Here is a 12,752-nt window from a genome sequence, read left to right as displayed (position 1 = left end):
AAAGCTGTTACGCTAAATTTCTAAATTGTGAGAGTCTAGAAAATTAGGTTCGTTGGAAACGAATCGTCCAAATAGGTTGCTGTTTTTGGTTCACGTTTTGGTTTATGCCGTTTCCAGAGCAGGTTAAAATTAATTTCGCTGGTGTGGAGAAAATTCGCTTACCTCCGAAACCCTGGAGACTACCTTCCAGACCCAGAAACTTCAGGGAAAACCCGGAGAAGTGGCCTACCTTTAATTCTTCTATATGCTCTTGCGAATAAACACACAGCCGCTTACAATTGATTCATCTTACCCATCGCTAACATAAGCCTTAAATGATAACGACAGGCATGCTATGATGAAAAGAAAAATCATTGACAAATTCGCTGTATTACGATGCATGTATCTAAGTTCAAATGAAACACTACAAAACAGCATGCTTTGCATCGCGCACAGGCAAGAAGCATAACAGTAGTATAATCACTGAAGTCCATGGCGAATGCAACGGCAACGCTACAAGTTGCACAATTTTGTTTCCATCGACTGTTACGTTTTTGCTGGTGTTACTACTGTTGCCAAGGAAGAAGCCCTCCTGTCGTCCAACGGCTGTCGTAGTACTGTAGATTTTCTAAGGCTGCCTGGAAGTATCACCTCATGGAACATTTTTTGATAAAATACTTTGCACAGAGTTGTATAAAATAATTATAGTTTCAATTATTACATCAGCCCTAATAAAAAGTTAGCATGCTAAACATGTATCGAATATTTTAACTCTGAAGTAAGCATTCTTTTTCTAAATACATAACGTCATTTTGAACCATATCTCTTTTTATTTAACTTTAATTAGGTCGGAGTTGAATTGTTTTTACAACCGGTTCGGGAGCACTTAGAACAATTGGCATACATACCTACACTCAATTTACGACTAACTTTCATAGCTGTTTTGAAAAATTGCAACACAGCTTACAAAAAAATGTATACTGTGCCGAATCAATAGAAAAGTTGAATATGAATCTGCACAGAAGTACGCATCTGATTCCTTAATCCTGTCACAGTTTCAGGCCTAACATAAACAACATGCAAATCAACAAACATTCTGTCCCTCGTTCGCATCGTCCGCCAGAGAGGATTAAAAGGATTCGAGTCGGTAATAAAAAATGCTCTTCCACAATGCGGACAATCTGAAACCCGGCGGCTAAGCCAATTGTGTGCAGACAGCAGGAGCACATCAATCATGGTTAAAAAACATTCAAGATCCAATCATGTCTGGCTGTCAGATTGATCGAAATGGCAACCTTTTTGGGTACGAATCAGGCAAACATCCGATGACAGCTTAAATTGAAAAACCAACTTCAACTAAGCGTACCAAAATTGAAACATTATTTTACCCTTCGATCATATGAGCATCCACTACATTCAGGATTTTATATTCGTTTTGTGCACATTTGAAACATGTTTTATGTTGAAAAATGGTAATGAGTACTTACAATGAAATGATGTTAACAAACTGGCTATAAGAAATCTGGCACAGAACAGGTCAGATAAACCCTCGAAGCATCTTTAAGAATAACGTACAAGTTCAAAAGTACCCAATAAAAAAAAACAATGTTGATAAAATGCAAAGTACTAATTTAAGAATTTTGCATTAGCTGATTTTGCTTAATGTATGACTAAGCCGGCGGATTAAACAAAAACAAAGCTTCATGAATAGCAACAATCACCTGCGACCTGTGTCGACTTTAGGCAACTAGGCGATAAGACAAGTGCTTCGAGAGTCACTGATAACTGATTGCGAGTGAATCCGAAGCCATAACTCTGTCCAGTTTGACGGCATAAACACGCACCAGATGTTTGCTACTGCAATTTTTACGCTGTTCGTAGTAGCTTTTGTTGCTTGCTGGCGATGGCGCTACCGACTGAAGGCTCCTTTCCGTTCGGTGCCGGGACCACCGGCTCTACCACTGATTGGCAACGGTTATGAAATTGTCCGGAAAACGTCGACGGAACTGTTCCACTGGCTACTGGAGCTAGAAACTCGTTTTGGCCAAGTGTATCAAATAGACGGCATAACTCAAATTTGGCTGTTCTACGCTTCGCCTAAGCATGTGGAGAAAATCATGACCGGGCCGGAGTTCAATTCCAAGGGTGAAGATTATGACGTCCTGCTGGAGTGGCTGGGAACCGGGCTGTTGACAAGCAGCGGAAAAAAGTGGTTTACTCATCGAAAGGCTCTAACCTCGGCATTTCATTTTAAAATTTTGGAAAATTTCGTTCCAGTGTTTGACCGGAAAAGTACGGTGCTAACCGAAAAGTTCCGTGCAACGGCTGGAAAGGTGGTGAAAGTTTTTCCAATGGTCAAATTGTGCACTTTAGATGTCATAGTGGAGACGGCCATGGGAACCGCTTCCACAGCGCAAACCACACAGTCTAGTTATACGTTGGCAGTGGAGGAGATGGCGACCATTGCATTTCTGCGAATGTTCAATCGATTTTATTTTTCGGATTTCATTTTTCGACTTACTAAAATGTACCCCACTTATAGGCAGTGTTTGAATACTATACACAACTACACGCTATCGATTATTGCGAAGCGTAGAAAAGCATTGCAGCAAAATTCCAATAACGAATGCGAACAGCCTCAAACCGATAGTGATCTGGGTACGAAAGCGAAGATGGCCCTACTGGATATTCTGCTGCAAACTAACATCGATGGGAGACCTCTTACTAATGAGGAAATTCGAGAGGAGGTGGATACTTTCATGTTTGCGGTGAGTAAACTGAATCAGGAATTCTTAGTTTTTTAAGTTTCAATGAATCTAAAGGAAAAAAAATGATATTCCCTTATATGTCCCCAATTTTAAATGAATGATCCCGTAGGAAAAAAATTCTATTCTTAATTTGAAGCCGCGAACGTGGTCCTCGAAATTTAGCAATCCCGAAAGTGATGAGGGTGGTAACCGTTGTTAGCGGAGGCGTGATGATAAAGCACATTTCTTTCACCGGACGACACGCTACATCTGAACCGTCAAAAAAAGCTTCACTTTCCGTTTTTTTATCAACGTAGAATTGTAAGCGCAGTATAATATGTACAACACCGCTCAAAAAAAGAGGAGGAAAACGAGAATTCAGTGTTTTGCACGATGATATTTTAATAATGAGCTGAAAATGATTTCAACTAAAATTAATGTTTTTCCGCTCGTTGTGCCTCGAGCGGCAGATAACCGCAGAAGAGCCGCTCGCTCGTGTGCGCGGAATGTTTCATTTCTGGTTGAACATTAAACTGCAGACTTTTTCAGGCAGACCTAGCGTAAATCATAAATTAAAGCATCGTTGGAGCTTCTATATTTCTTACGTTTGAGAGATTCCCGAGCCACAAATCACGTGTATTTAAGTGCCGATTGGAATTGTGCCAACACTTTTGTTTGGCGAAAGCTTCTGGAAACTTGTCTTACTTTTGGTGTTGCAAGATACAGGATGAAATTGAAAAGAGTGAAGATGGTCAAGCTACAATTCAGTGCCTCGTGGTTTTTAATTTTTTATTAGAAAAGTTAGGCTGAACCTGTGAATTTTCCAGTGAAATGTAGCAAAGATTTTTTATCCTAGGGATGATTTTTTACCTCGCTACTGCTGGTTATATTACACCACAATTACAAGATTTGCATTCTTTATTCGGTTGAAATTATTCTTGAACTAAATTGTTTCAACAATAAACTCTTGAACATTCTGAAATATTGCCGTTTTACGCATGCTTGTCCAAAATTCTTAGGAAATTCCATAGAAACTAGGATCTGTACGCAAAATTCTAGAACCACTTTATTTTTCTCGTCATACTCTCTCATTTTTTCAAGTATTTTCTCATTCTCATCTCATTGTTTTTCATGTGTGTGTTAAGAGTGCTTAAAGAAAAAGATTTCTTCTATTTGTTTTCGTATTCCCTTTGCGCCTACTCATTTTTAACACATTCTTTTTTCCCAAACCTCATTCTTTTCTCATTTTCTCATTGTTCTTTGGTCGTTCTCTCATGCTCTCTTTATACTCTCCTTCTCACTTTCTTCTTATTCTTTTGTCATTCTCTTTTCGTTCTTCAACAAATTTTCGCGCTCTCTGTTTATACCATTTTTATTTTTCTTGTTATTCTCCTCCATTATACCTTTTATACGGTTACTTGTCGTATTTATTTTTCTAATCTTTTCTGATGTATTTTAAATTATAGTCTTCGTTTTCTTTTTTTGTGTTGTTTTCTGCCTCTTCTAATTTCGTTGCATTTCTCTTTTAATTACTTTTTCGTACTAATCACACGCATCTCTATTCCGTTTGTTGTTTCCTGTTTGATTTTTGTTTCCCTTTCTCTTTGCTATTCTATTTAGTCCTTAAATTCTTACTCATTTTATTTTTGATTTCTCATAATTCCTCTTTTCAACTTCATTGTCGAGTCATAATTGTTTTTTTTAAGTATTTTTATAAGTTTAGTTTATCATACATTGTTATTATCAAACTACTTAATATTCTATTTGATGTTTCCTTACTCGTTTCTCCTCTGAATACTTTCTCGTTCTCCTTTCAGTTATTTTCGTGCTCTTAAAATTTTGGTCATCTTCTCTTATATTTGCCTTTTTATTTTCGTTACATTCACTATAATTGCTTTCTTCGGATTCTACAATATTGTTTCTTCATTTTATTTTCCTGTACTTTCACTATTTACTCGATGATTTCCTGTTTTGTTGCTCATTCTTTCGATCATCGGCTCATTAAACTCAAATTTCTTTGCAGCTATTTTTTCATTTTTTCATCAGTCATTTAGTTTCTATTTGTTCTCACTGTAGTTATTTTTATCCCAATGATTATGATTTATTTCTCTCGTTATTCTTGTCTATTTTACTTTTTATTTTCTTCTCCAATCCGTTTTGTCATTCCTTCCTCTGCATTAAATTCGTATTCAATTCTGATATAAGTTTATATTGAAATCATTAATTTCTAGCTTTTTATTTTGTTTTCGTGTTCTTCTGATTTCGTTAATTTGCTCTTTTCATTGCCTTTTCGTTCTCATTTTATACATCTCTTCTTCGTTTCTTCATCTTAATTTTTTTCCACGTTGCATTTTCTAATTTACTTTTCTATTTGAGTTCGCTATTCTGTTTATTCTCTTAATTCTATTTTATTTTATTTTGTGTTTTTTTCTAAATCATATTTTTCCAGTTTCATTTTTGATTATATTATAGTGTTCATTTATCATAATTTCCTCTTTACTATTTCTACACCGCGTTATGATCTATTCTTTGTTTTTTTTTTGCTTCTTTCGCCTTTGTTAATTATTATTTTGTTTTCCCTGCATTTATCACATTTTTTTATAGATTCTACCCACTATTCTTCACTGGTTGGGTTGTTTTTTCCTTCCTTTAATGAATATACATTAATTTGAAATATTTTCATCGATCAATTATGTTTGTTGTCTATCCACTTTGTCTCATTTTGTTATTGATTTGTTCATTTTTTATTCGTTTGTTGCGCTGTCTATTTAGTTTCTTATACTCTTCTCTTTTTCCTAAGTTGTCTTTTCTCATTCCATAGTTGCTTGAAAATAATTTTTTTCTAATGTTTTCTTTATCTTTTCTGGTTTCGTTATTAATTTTCTCTCACTTATTCAGTCAGTAATTTCGAGTTTTTTCCTTGTCCTCCCCAATCTATTTAATTTTTTTTTTCTTATTAATTCCTCGTGCTTGTCTTAGTATTCCTTTTTCCGTTATCTTAATTCAAGGGTCCCTTTTCAATCTTCTTTTTTTTGCTTTTGAGTTTGGTTGAGTTGGATTTTTCATTTCCTTCTCAGCTTCCTCAACGATTTTCTAACCAAATCATGATTTTTTATTGGATTCAATTTTATCGAGTCAAGTTTTTTTCGAATTCAAATTCGTACTATTTTTAAATGGTTTTATTAATTTGTCTTACAGGTTAGGTATCGATTTATTTAATATTTTTTCCTAAATTTCGTTTATACCTGTCTATTTTTCTTGTTTATTCCTTGATTTTTAATTTATATTTTATCTTATCCGCCCATCTTCTTTCGATTCAACTTATCCCCTCTCGTATTAATGTTGTCGCATTTTCGGTCACTGTTTTCTCATGTTTGTCCATTTTTTTTATTTTTACTAATCAGTTTCCAAATTTGTTTTTTATTCTTTTCTCAATTTTTTCTTCCTTTTTTTGCTATTGCTCTGTACTCATTCTCAACCAACACGTTTATCCTCATCTTCATTATTTTTGTTCACATTTCATATTCACTCATCATTGAGCGCAAAAAATGATAGCACCCCAAATCTGATTGATTGCTCTCTTCCCATTAAACAGGGTCACGACACAACCGCATCAGCAATCACCTTTTTGCTCTACATTCTGGCAAAACATCCCGACGTGCAGCAGAAAGTGTACGAGGAAATCATGGCGGTTCTCGGTGATTCCGGCGACACCCCACCGAACATCACGATGCTGAACGACTTGAAGTATCTAGATTTGGCAGTCAAAGAGTCACTCCGTCTGTTTCCGCCGGTTCCGTTCATCACCCGGACCGCCCTGAAGGAGGTAGATCTGTGCGGACTGAAGGTGCCGGCCAACACCAACTTCACCATTGGCATCTACAACATGCACCACAATGCGACCTACTTTCCGGACCCGGAACGGTTTATGCCGGAGCGTTTCGAAGCGGAACTAGGCGCCGAAAAACGCAACCCGTACGCATACGTGCCATTCAGTGCCGGCGGAAGGAATTGCATCGGCCAGAAGTTTGCCCAGTACATGATCAAATCGACGATTTCGAAAGTGATACGAAACTGCCGGGTGGAACTGCCACATCCGGACTACGAGACGCCACTTAAGGCAGAGATGATTCTGAAGCCAATGGATGACATGCCGCTAAAATTTCACTGCCGCTGAATAAATATGCAAATCTTGTGTTTGCAGCGAGCGTGTACTAGCTCATGCAAAGAGTTTTCTGTTGTACCATCAACATCCGCAAGCCACAAGCTCAGTGCTGCTAATCTCCATATTTGAACGCACTCACAAAGCAAGCAGGTAATCAAGTTGGTCTTTCATTTACGGCAGAGGTGCGACACCGCGGCTCAGAGGTACTGTTTACGGATAGCTCTGATTAGTACTTCCCGTTGCTTTTGGGTCTACATATCACAAGCGGAAGTCGGCCTTTCCAACGAAACATGGCATAACCTCGAATTTCACCCGAGCGACGTGCCATAAAATTTGGGAAAACTTTCCCATCATCATCATCATCATCATCATTGCTCGCGGATAAAGTTTATTACGATTAAATCCGTCCCTCGTGCCCCCGAATACTTCCCTCCCCCCTAAAGCCTGTAGCTCATTTCGTCGAATAAGTGGGTGTCTAAGTATGCACTGCTGACAGACTGCTAGAGTCCAAAGTAGAAGGTGATGCGAAACGAGAACCAGCCGGAGTACGCTAATAAACGCAATCAAAGTGATACTCGAGTTGAGCCTGGTTGCAGTCGGCTGACACCGTATTATGGGGCTCCCGTAGAATCGATTTCGTTTCGGTTTCAGAACTTGACCGTCAGACACTAACAGGCGCTTCCAATTGTTGGACCAATTAATGGAATAAATCGAACAAATTTTCGGGGAAGGTGAACAATTCTAGACAGCCACAATCACCCAAGAATACGGTTTGCTACGGTAAGACGAGGTAGACGAGATCGCAGACCTACTAAACAATCCTCAGCCATGCCGAGCGACATTTGAAGAGCACGAAATTTGTCATTAATTCGTGCATACTCGGAGGGAAAAGTTATTGGTTGGCCTTAAGTACGGTCCCGTCAGACGTCAAAGACGAACAAGTTTTTATCCGCAGCATAATTTTAGTCGTGGGTAGAACTGATAAGTACATAGTGTAATGTTTTCGGTGTTTATTTATAATTTACGAAATGGGGATTTTACTCATTCAGGTAGGATGAACTTTGTTTCTCGTATCCGGTGGATAAAAATCCGGTTTTATTTGGAATTTTTGATACAACATAAAGCTGGGAAGTTTGTTGTCTAAGGTGAAAGTTTAATCGAACTTTTCACAGTTATAACCGGTCACAATTAAGTCCTATACAAACTTGTAGCCAATTTAAATCAAGTATTTTGAGGTACCATTTCTTACCGAACTACTGATTTCAAATAATATACACTTTTCGTACTCATTACATGTCGCGATCAGTATACATTTTTGGAATATCTGCAAAATACCTGCGTTGGAAAATATGTTAGTCAAACTCAATAATATGAGTACTAACTCCTGTTCATGAAGTTCGTTGAGAGATCAGGAAGGTGAAGAACAAGAAAGCCGCCGGCAATGACGCGCTGTCGAGCGAGATCTTTATGTGCGTTAAAGATAGGCTGAATAGCGCGCTACACCGGACCATTTTCAGGAATTGAGAAGAGGAAAAGCTATCAGACGAGAGTATGGATGAAGTTGTCTGCCCCATCTGGTGTCTCGCTGATCCAATTCCGTCATCCATCACCTTCACCCAGAACGTTGCACAGTGGGGCGACTCCATACAAAGGCTGGCCAAGCAAAAAAAGTGTCGATAAATGCGACAAAAACTTGGTATTCACATAATTTTGGGGCGCTGAACCCGAATTTGGCATCTATTTTTTGTTTGGGGCCGTCCATAAAGCACGAAATCCAATTTTCAATATTTTTTCGGCACTTTTTTCCTTTTTTGTAGAATTATATGATCTTTGACCACAAGTAGTGCCACCGGGCGTCCTCCCCATTGAAAAAATACGTAATTTATGGACGACCCCTCAAACTAAACAAATTTTGCCTAAATATATATATATATATATATATATATATATATATATATATATATATATATATATATATATATATATATATATATATATATATATATATATATATATATATATATATATATATATATATATGTATGTATAGATATATATATATTTTTTTTATAAACTAAAACAACATAAGTAATACAAACTAATTACAAATTGAAAAAATCATCATCAGCATCATCATCTTTCGCTGTGGTCGCTTAAATCTCGTGTTGAATTGTTTCCAGAAAATTTGAAGTTCATTATACTTATTAGCAGGAAAAATGTCTTTCGCTGCAATTTTCATTTCTTCTAGTAATTTTCGATGTTTCATTGTTTCATATATATGTTATCTTCCTAATCCGGTTTCTATGGTTGAAAGAGGACATTTAAATACATGTATAACACCATTAATTGACAACTTACTAGACATTAGATTAGGTGGTGCCGCTGAAGTTGAAGCTCCATAATAAATTTCAACGAATTTATGAATTTGAAAACCAAGACACTGGAATGACACAACGTTCTAATTGAATACGAAAAGATGCGGAGGGCGACGACTGTTTTTTGTTTTTTTTTTTTTTTTTTTTTTTCATTAAGCAAAATGTGTGTTTTTCTTTTGTATGCCAACGAGTGCGAAGCAAAAGCAATTTTCAAACGGGCCATTGTTAGCCGGAGTTTGATGGTATGAATTTGCTGCTAGTATTTAACACTTCAATCAGTTTAGCGAATTTCATGATCATAAATTGAAAAGGGTTGAATGTTTTAAATATTGTTTTAAATTTGCAGATAAAGTGATAAAGTTTGAGATATTAAAAAGTTTCATAGAGATTTGTTTACTATTTTCTTATTTAACACTTATTTTATTACTTTTAATTGATAAATTTTGTAATTTTTGCCCAAATATTTATTTTATTCTTACGAATTGAGTTCGATATCATAAATTTCCATTAATGGGGTATCATGGTTATGACTAAAAATTAATCCTGGATGAAATTTCAACCTAAAAAAAATATGAAAAAAAAACTGTTATCGCTTTTTTCACTAAAGTGACCATTTGCGCAGTTTTGCGCAGCAGCGGACAATATGCATTTGAAAGCTTACGTTTTTACCTAAATTTTAAATGTAGTCACTCGTGGCAAACTGCGGCAACTAAACTTTTAAGCTACATTTCTACAAAAAATCACGTTTTTTTTAATTTTTACTAGTGTCAGGCCTATTATGACCAAATTTTAAAATATCCAATGAAGAAGGTTTGTTTTGCACAATATTTACAACAACTTTTTCTTTGACGTCAAAAAATCGAAGCTACAGAGCGTTTCAAAGTAATGTACTTTTTTTCAAAAAAAATGACAAAAAACGTCAGTTCGCCAAGCTTTGAAAAGTCATAAAAAACTCAGATTTCATGATATTGTGCCCAAATTTTGGATTTAGATACTTGAATGTTATAGCAATAAAGGAAAAATAGTATGAAACAGCTAACGAAAAAAAAATTGTGGCTGATGGCCAGCGATTCCCCACTGTGCGTTGCTGAGTCAGTACCACACGGGCCATCGCCATCTATTCATTCCAACAGACCGAACAAAAATGTAGCGAATACAATATTGCCCCCATATCATACCTCAACGGCAATGGTACTTCAACAGCAACGCACAACGGCATCCCGGATAAACTGACGCGATTGAGCAATGTCATCATGGCGCAAGTGATGTGCTTCATGAGTATTTTGAGTCCCTTTGAATCGTGCAGGGAGTTAATAATGGACTTTCTTGTTTACTGTTCAACACCGCCCTTGAGGGTGCGATCCGAAGGTCCAGCATCGACACGATGAGCACGATTTTTAAGAGGTCGCACGCTATGTTTAAAGAAGGTTATTATACAAAGTCAATGTACCTAAAATGTTTCTCCGTAGGGTCATAGTTTCAGTCCTCTAGTTTCAAAATATGAATACCCGAAAATATTTCATCGGTGAAAATTTGTTTTTTCCTCGATTTCTCATTCCATATTTAACAAAATTACACATTCTGATTTTTAGAAAAATCTAGGAATAAGGTATCCAAAATCTGAATAAAACATTTTTTCCGCTTAAAATAACTGAAATTTCCGTGTAAAAACATCCTTTCTACGTTAATCCAGCTTAAAATGAAATCAAAAACACTTCATTTAGTTATGTTTATTCTTCATCTTTCACGGCACAATATTGAAAACCAAGTCTTCCGATGCGCATAAATGTTATTTAGTGTGCGAAGCAATTGCCATGGTGATAAAACGATTTGAAGATTTTTCATCATCAAAGTAAGCAAGTATTTGTATTATTACATTTAAAAATGGTTGTTTATTATGTGAGCTTCTGGGTTTTGCGGCTGACTCATAACACGTACCTTGACAACGGCAGAGGAAACCTACACCCGACTAAAAACCGAACCCAGACGAATCGGACTGCGAACAAATAAGCTTGCGTGGTCGACGAGTTGGTTTGTTTGGGGTCACTAGTGACCACCGGCAATACCACCAGCAAAGGGATCCAGAGACGCATCCAGGCTAGAAATCGTAAACACTTTTCACTTCGGAAGACGCTTCGATCAAATCGGATACGACAACCTTGGACGAATCTCTTATCAAACCGTAGTCCTCTATGGAATCGAGACAACAACGTTTCTCGACCTGAACACCCTTGGAGTTTTCAAACGGAAGGTACTGCGGACTATCTGCGGTACGGTAGAAGGCGCATGAACCATGAGCTGTAAGGGCTGCTTAGAGGGAACCCCATTGCCCATCTTGCGAAAGTCGATATGAGCTGGGCTGTAAACGTCGTGAGGATGCTGGAGAACAACCAGGTACAATCGCTTCATTTAAGCAAATCTACCGCATAGAGTGGTGCAGCATGCGCGATAACTCGACCAGAGGTAGACTTGCGGGTGATGAGATAATTAGAGTATGATCGACATGTTGACTTACAAGACTTCAATACAATTAAACAATACATTTCAACGCATTTGTCCAAATCGTAGGAAAATCGTAGAATATAAACATAGATCCATATGGTAGGAAAATCGTAAAATAAAAACATAAAATCATAAAATCTATTTCAATAAAACTTGCCAAAACCCATTTAAAACAATCTAAATTAATGGAGCTGAGTCACACAAACTGCCAGCACAGTAAGTGATTCTGTAGGAAAATTATGTTGTTTTTCTGGCATGACCAATACCAGCGGTTCCCAACCTGGGGTACGCGTTCCGCTGGGGGTACGCGAAAGAAAAATCAGTAATGGCGGACAAATCAATTTTTTTTATAATACATACTTCAGTTGTTATTCAAACTTGCTATTAAAACATGACTGTAGCAATCAAACGAACCATAGTTTAATTTGAAACCTGAACTGGACTAAATAACACTATCTACCACTACTCTCTCATCTTCTGCGAGAACATTCCAAGTACAATTGATTTTTGGAAAATATCGCCAAAAAAGGTTGAGAACCGCTGACCTAGGGTAACGGGTAATATCAAGTTTGTTTTGCTCTGAGATTTATACAAATTCAGAAAAAGGATCCTGTTTCAAGTATGCGGTCAAACCAGACATTCACACACAAAAATCGATCAGAACGGATGCGGAACTCGACATTACGCAGATATTCTAGAATGCGAAACGCCTTGACGAAACGAGCATTCAATCATGCTAGTAGCGCCTATCAGATTCACAATCGCTATTTGTACATTTGGATGTAAAGTTGTCTCAGACGGAATTCCCGGCTCTTCTGGTCGTTTGTCAACAGAAAAAGGAAAGAAAAAGGCCTGCCAAAACACATGTTTCTCGGTGATTGTAAAGGTAACACGACATCTGAGAAGAGTGCTCATCACTTTCAGCGGATTTTCCGTGGTTTCACTTTTACAACTGCAGAGATAGACTTAGTACAAGATAGCGTT

The 12,752-nt window shown here is 37.1% G+C and overlaps 2 protein-coding genes across 17 annotated transcripts in view; one reads left to right on the top strand and one right to left on the bottom strand.

Moving 5' to 3' along the window:
* LOC129731687 (uncharacterized) overlaps positions 1-12,752 on the bottom strand; it is a 377,272-nt gene that overhangs the window by 312,738 nt on the left and 51,782 nt on the right. The gene's annotated exons all lie outside the window — the stretch shown is intronic.
* LOC129731686 (cytochrome P450 4d1-like) lies at positions 1,793-6,956 on the top strand. The gene is made up of 2 exons (XM_055691864.1): positions 1,793-2,747; positions 6,322-6,956. The coding sequence occupies exons 1-2, from the start codon at positions 1,827-1,829 to the stop codon at positions 6,901-6,903; spliced, it is 1,503 nt and encodes a 500-aa protein (XP_055547839.1). The 5' UTR covers positions 1,793-1,826; the 3' UTR covers positions 6,904-6,956.

Source organism: Wyeomyia smithii, chromosome 3 (assembly GCF_029784165.1).
Source record: "Wyeomyia smithii strain HCP4-BCI-WySm-NY-G18 chromosome 3, ASM2978416v1, whole genome shotgun sequence".
Lineage (NCBI taxonomy): Eukaryota > Metazoa > Arthropoda > Insecta > Diptera > Culicidae > Wyeomyia > Wyeomyia smithii.
The sequence above is the reverse complement of the archived record's forward strand: the minus strand, read 5'-3'. Positions and strand labels throughout refer to the sequence as shown.

Excerpts from the sequence above, each read along its gene's own strand:
- LOC129731686 (XM_055691864.1), top strand. The coding sequence starts at position 1,827 with ATGTTTGCTACTGCAATTTTTACGCTGTTCGTAGTAGCTTTTGTTGCT. Across the intron at positions 2,748-6,321 it reads TGGATACTTTCATGTTTGCG|GGTCACGACACAACCGCATC; the intron begins GTGAGTAAACTG and ends CCCATTAAACAG.